Below are 6,695 nucleotides of genomic sequence, written 5' to 3'. Positions count from 1 at the left end.
AACATGCTGGGTCCCTTTCTGCCTTCATCCTTCCCTAATTTAGAATTCAAATATAGTAGGGGCAGGAACTGAACCTTTTTTGGGGACATTTTCAGAAGGGTGTGAGCCACATTTGCAATGCCTGGACTCTACTGTGTGCATCAAAGCCTGGATTTGTACATACATGTTTGCAGAGGTCTGGCCTGTTACATGCCCATTGGACCTTGCACGCATTCTTGAAAAATCCACTTGTTTGAAGTGCCATGCACACCTGACACGATACTGCATAAGTGTTAAGGTATCTGTACCCCCGTCATATTTCACAATGCTCTCCAAGTTTAAATCGGTTCCAAAAGGTGCTGTGTCTGCCTGCCAAAGCCTCAGCACGCACGTCCGTTTCCCATGCGCTCCACGGGGTGCTACTTTCCAAAGCAGAAGGCAAATGACAAACTCCTGTTTCAGGAAAGCAAGCGAACGCGGAGTGGGGAAGGGCGGCCATGTTTGTTCTTAGGGGCGTTGATGAAAGAGAAAAGAAATACACAGAAGAGTTAGAGCGCAGGGCCAGCCTGTAACAGTGGCTAGCCAGAAGCTTTGCGGGGCTCCACTTGTTCCCAAGTCTCCGCATGACGGATGCTCCGCACACATAGCTCCGTCTTCCCTGCATCACCCGCCTTCTTGCCCAGTCACCATGGAAGGGCACAATAGAAGAGCTCACTAGGCCTGTGAACAGTAAAAACGGGGCTGTCCAGCCCAGGAGAGTGCTAAGATCCTTCTGGAGCCGTGTTGCTCAGCAGAGAATGGAAGGGAAAGCACACAGCACACCTCCAGCCATAAACTGCAGTGCATCCTTTGTAACTGCTGTCTGCAATTTCTTTGCTCTAATTCGATTCTAGGCCCTCTCCAACTGAGCTTCCACGTCTTACTCACCACAGGAACTGCTCTGCCAGTGTCTCAATGACTTCTTCCTAGCCAAAGCTCAGTACTAGCACTTCCTCCTCCTCAACCTTCTTTCAAAGCTTTGGCCACATTTCTTGATGTTTTCTCTTCCCTTGACTTCTGTGACTGTCTGCTCCTGGTTTTCCAGTTTAGAATTCTGTGAATCTGATGGGGGTTCCCTTCTCTTTTCCCTCTACACCTTCCCCAGAGATAATCTCATCTGCAAATAAAAGCTATCACTCTTTAGGCTGGCAACTCACAGATCTACCTCTACTCCAGACCTGTCTTTTCATCCACACACAGTCTCAGCCCATTTGACACCTTTTGGAGTTTGGCCATTGGCTCCAGCTCAACGTGGCTAAAATGGAGTTCCTCATCTTTCTCCCCAACCTCTCAATCCCTATGGCTAAGACCACAATTCTACCCATATCTCAGGCCAGTAACCTGGGTGCCTTTAGAAGCTGCTCAGGGGTTTGGAACCATTGGCAGCAGCGCGACATGGCTTAATCAAGTCAAGTAAGCTAGTGGAAAACTGATTGATCAGTTGTAGAACTGGAGCAGGATTTGTCCAGGGATCAAGCCAGACCCACGGCCTTGCTGGAAGATGCACATGACTGCACATCTACTAGAGTTTTGTCTATGGACCTTGCTCAGGGCTCCGCTGTTTGTAATAATGGCAATGTGATCTATCCGAAGCCCACAAGCACTCCTCTTGCAGCTGGAAGGGAGGAGGAATTATTTGTCGTCTCTGGTTTAACCCAGGTTTCTGAATGGGTGTAGCTCTTCTGAGCTTTTATCCCACTGTGAGTGTATTTTGGACTTCCGTGCCAGCCTTTACTGTTGCTCAGAGCTTTCCCAAGATGCAGGGGAGTGAAACTGACCTGAGACGTGTCTGTTTCACTGCTGTACACAAAGGAGAGAGAAGACTAGTCAGCTTTCATTGTGCTAGAGCCTAGGCACAGGAGCCGTTTGCAGACTCAAGGCAAATGCTCGGCCATCACTCTGGTTCCTTTTGAAAGTTTTGCTTCACCTGTAAGGGCCAGATTTCTTCTGTTTTTAAAGAACAGATCTTCCAGAGCCAATAGCTCCCACCTATCCAGGTGACTAACTGCGGCAAGTGACTGGATGCTGAGATTTTTGCATGCACAAAAAAGGCACGGAAGGAAGTGACTTATCAGAGCTGGGCATTCTTAAATGTGTTATGAAAGATCAGAACCGTGGTCTGTGCTAGAACCCGTTTCCATACAACAATTCCTTGGCAGTGACTGCAGAAAGTGAAGCCAGACTGTTCTGGTTTAAAACCAGTCCTTAGTAATGGGAGCCGAGCATTGCAACTGCACTGTCTTTGTGGAGCTCTTGATAAAGACAGTTGTAGGAAAAATGGCTTAGCCCTGGATAATTTTGCCAGTAATTGCAGGCATATTTCATTGATGGGGGGTGACTTTAGAAATCTTGCCATCCACTTCTGGCCCTATCAATGACTGAGATTTAAAACAAAGTCAGTCATATGAAATGGGTTTCCATCAATTCAAACCCATGCTCCCTTTACAGCATCTCTTGCGACCGAATGCTCAATGGACGTGCCAGCTTGGTTATGACAGCTCATCACAATGATCACAAAACCCCCACAGCTTGTTTCTCCAGTAAAAGGCTGAGGACCTCGCCAGGTAAGGATAAACACAGCTTTTCAATGTGAGGTCTGGTTCCCCCGGGGAGCATGTTGCAGAAAGCATGAAGGCGCAGCTGAGGGAGGAAGGGGTATACAGCAGCACTGCCGACTCTGGCCAGATACTGCCCTAACATAGCAGGGGAGAGACTGGCTGTAGTTTCCAAAAGGGGGCTCAGATTTCAGAAAGCCTGCTCTAGTCTGTACATATATCATAGCCACGTCTGATGTCTTGCCCTTGTAAGCCAAAGGCTTCTAAACTCCGGCATCAATACGCATCAGACCCACAGGGCCTGTTCGGACAGCAATGGCCATGCATGCGCCCGCAGGGAGCCATAGGCTATGGGGCTCTCATCCTGAAGATGAGTGAACTAGTGGGCTGCTTGCTGGTTGTGCTGTGCCATCAGCTGCCCTTGAGCTCTAATGGGAACCACCCGAGTCTCCTGAAGGAGTGAAAATTCTGTTACCCTCAAGCTGAGTCAATGGAAATCTCCATCCATCATCTCTTTAAAAGCTGTGCCCATGATCCCAGCGCTCCTGACAGCTCACCGACAGGATGGAACCACAGGGGAGATGGGGCAGAAGTTCAGGGCACATGGAGGTGGCTAAGCTGACCATTCACGTTCAGTCTTGGGGCTTTGCCATCAAGGGAGGCGCAATCTAATGGCTTCATTGTGGGCCGCACAAATACTTCAACTGGTTCATAAGAACGGCCGTACTGGGTCAGACCAAAGGTCAATCTAGCCCAGTAGCCTGTCTGCTGACAGTGGCCAGCACCAGGTGCCCCAGAGAGGGTGGACTGAAGACGATGAAGAGATTTGTCTCCTTCCATCCCTCTCCAGCCTCTGACAAACAGAGGCCAAGGACACCATTTTATCCCCTGGCTAATAGCCTTTTATGGACCTAACCTCCAAGAATTTATCCAGCTTCTCTTTAAACTCTATTATAGTCCTAGCCTTCACAGTCTCCTCTGGCAAGGAGTTCCACAGGTTGACTACACACTGTGTGAAGAACTTTCTTTTATTAGTTTTAAACTTGCTACCCATTAATTTCATTTGGTGTCCTCTAGTTCTTCTATTATGGGAACTAATAAATAACTTTTCTTTATCAGCCCTCTCCACACCACTCATGATTTTATAGACCTCTATTGAATAAAGATATATTTAAGCACCTGCGAGCTTGATACACTGGCCAGTGTTCGGGATTAAATTTTCACAATCATTGTAATAGAAAAACATTCTTTACTCTGCAAGGGTATGTCTACACTACAAAGTTAGTTCGAACTAACGGACGTTAGTTCGAACTAACTTTCATAGGTGCTACACTAGCACTCCGTTAGTTCGAATTAAATTCGAACTAACGGAGCGCTTAGTTCGAACTAGGTAATCCTCATTCCACGAGGATTAAGCCTAGTTCGAACTAGCTAGTTCAAATTAAGGGGTGTGTAGCCTCTTAATTCGAACTAGTGGGAGGCTAGCCCTCCCCAGCTTTCCCTGGTGGCCACTCTGGCCAACACCAGGGAAATTCTACTGCCCCCCTCCCGGCCCCCTTAAAGGGGCACGGGCTGGCTACGGTGCCCGTGCCAGGTGCAAGCCTGCCAGCACCCAGCCAGCAGACCCTGCACCTGGCACGGATCGAGCCACCCACCTGATGCCCCCCAGCCCTCCCCCTCTTCCCAGGACCAGGCTGGCGGCTCCCGGGAGCTTGCCCGGGAGCGCAAGAGGCGGGCACCCGCCTGGGCTAGTGCGGACATCGTGGACCTCGTCCATGATCTCCGCACTAGGCACAGGAAAGTGGCCGGCTTGGGCAGCAGAGCTGCCAGCCTCGCCACCCAGGAGCAGGTGTGCAAGAGAATCAAGGTGGTCCACTGAGACCTCCGACCCTGAGCCCTGAGGTTACAATGGCCGTCCTGGGTCAGACCAAAGGTCCATCTAGCCCAGTAGCCTGTCTTCTGACAGTGGCCAACCCTAGGGACCCTGGAGGGGATGGACCGAAGACAGTGACCAAGCCATTTGTCTCGTGCCATCCCTCTCCGGCCTTCCACAAACCTTGGGCAGGGACACCACTCCTACCCCTTGGCTAATAGCACTCCATGGACCCAACCTCCATGACTTGATCTCACTTCCCTTTAAACTCTGTTCTAGTTGTAGCCTTCACAGCCTCCTGCAGCAAGGAGTTCCACAGGTTGACTCTTTGCTGTGTGAAGAACAACTTTCTGTTACTAGTTTGAAGCCTGCTACCCATTCCTTTCCTTTGGTGTCTAGTCCTTCTTTATGGGAACTAATGAAGAACTTTTCTGTGTGCACCCTCTCCACCCAACTCCTGCTTTTAGAGACCTCTATCCTGTCCCCCCTCCGTCTCCTCTTTTCTAAGCTGAAAAGTCCCAGTCTCTTTAGCCTCTCTTCATATGGGACCTGTTCCCAACCCCTGATCGTTTTAGTTGCCCTCCCCTCTCCCAGCCTCTCTCTTCCCCTCTCCCACCTCCTTTTCCCAGTCTCCCCCAGTTTTGTTCAATCAAGACAGATTCCATTTTGGAAGACACGTTTTCTTTATTTTGTACATCAAGAAGAAGGGCTAGGGAAGGGTAAGTGGAAGGAGGTGAGGGAGGAATGGGGTACGAGCCCCCGATAGGGAGGACTGGGCTGGCTCTGCGGGCTTCTGGGGGTGGAAGCTCTCCTGCAGCCCCCCAATTGCCCCCTCTCCCCAGATGGCAGCCTGCGGCAAGTGCAGCCGGGCTGATGGCTGAGTGGTGTGATGTGCCCAGTGTGGGTAGTCTGGGCAATCCAAGCCAGGACTGCTTTGCAAGCGGGGCACCCCTGAGAACTGTCTGTCCAGGGTGGGGATCGGGACCCTTTAAGCACAGCCCTCAGCTAGCCTGAGACAGCATCTCCACGCTCTAAGTCCTCCTCTGATGCCCTGCCGGCACTGCTTCCGGCCATCCTTAAGCCCGCTTCAGGGTCCACTTAATGTGGACGTGCTAGTTCGAATTAGCAAAACGCTAATTCGAACTAGTTTTTAGTTCTAGATGCGTTAGTTCGAATTAGCTTAGTTCGAATTAACTAATTCAAACTAAGTTAGTTCGAATTAGCGCTGTAGTGTAGACATACCCCAAGTGTCTTTACAAATATATATTTATGTATTTAAGCCCATTTCAGGCCATAAAACCCTTAAAAACAACCAGTACCTTTTCAGCAAGAGAAACTGCAATCTAAAAATCGGAGGAGAAAGGCACCCAACAAGGGTTACTTTGACGCTCCTCTGAAGGCCTCTACTTAGCATTTGGAACCATCTTAAGTCATGTCAGCCTTTCATATGCAAGAACAGACTCCATTCAGTCCTGTCCTTACCACTCGCGGTAGGAGGTAAATTGCAATCACTTCTCCATAATTGCTTATTGTCTCAAAGGGGATATTGCATCTTGAAGACCAGTTTTTCCGAGAACCGTTTTTTGAAGAATGAGTTAAAAAATAAGATGCTACTTATGGACCCAATATTTTTGTGCCATCGTCTTAAAAGAAAAGCAGTTGAGACTAAAAAGCTAATCCAGATACGTACAAGATCCAACACTAGGGCTGGTCAGAAAATTTCAGTTTCTAAACAGGAAACAATTCTGCAATATTGTCTGCATAAAATCCCCTTTTTCCTCCCAGCTCTAACACAACCTTTAAAAAGCCACCCTTGTGTCTGTTGTGACAGTGCAGAAGCCCATCCGACTCGTGTGTTCAAGTACACTAGCACTACATTTTAGAAACCCTGCTGGCAAATAGAACGGCCTTAAATTAACTTAGCAAAAGTGATACCTAGAAAATATTCAACATCAAGAGATCTTATAAAAACGTCAGACTACAAAAGCATTCTAAGGCACAGTGTTCTGGAAGAAGTGCTCTCCCATTGGCGCTGCTTTATACACGGCGTGTGAGAGTAGGTCCAAGGGTGCATGGTGTGAGTGTACACACTGCCCCTTCCCAAGTAGCACATGGAAGCGTCACACATAGGCTCCCAGTGCTGCATGGAATTCAGTCAGACACTGCACCAGCTGCTGGAACTTGGGTCTTTCTTCAGGGTCGAGGGCCCAGCAACAGGCCATCACAGCAAACCTGAAGACAACAAAGGG

The 6,695-nt window shown here is 49.1% G+C and overlaps 1 protein-coding gene across 2 annotated transcripts in view; it reads right to left on the bottom strand.

Moving 5' to 3' along the window:
• Nucleotides 1-3,587: 3,587 nt before the first annotated feature.
• The window catches only part of RYK (receptor like tyrosine kinase), a 50,997-nt gene continuing 47,889 nt past the window's right edge, over nt 3,588-6,695 (bottom strand). For both annotated transcript variants that reach the window (XM_089780946.1, XM_075937221.2), the window contains exon 15: nt 3,588-6,678. In XM_089780946.1, the coding sequence (XP_089637072.1) occupies nt 6,567-6,678 (112 nt within the window). In that variant the 3' untranslated portion in view covers nt 3,588-6,566. The remainder of the gene's footprint in view (nt 6,679-6,695) is intronic.

This window comes from Pelodiscus sinensis, chromosome 10 (genome assembly GCF_052426305.1).
Source record: "Pelodiscus sinensis isolate ZL-2025 chromosome 10, ASM5242630v1, whole genome shotgun sequence".
In the NCBI taxonomy this organism is placed as follows: Eukaryota; Metazoa; Chordata; order Testudines; family Trionychidae; genus Pelodiscus; species Pelodiscus sinensis.
Note: the sequence above shows the minus strand (reverse complement) of the source record. Positions and strands in the feature narration are given on the sequence as shown.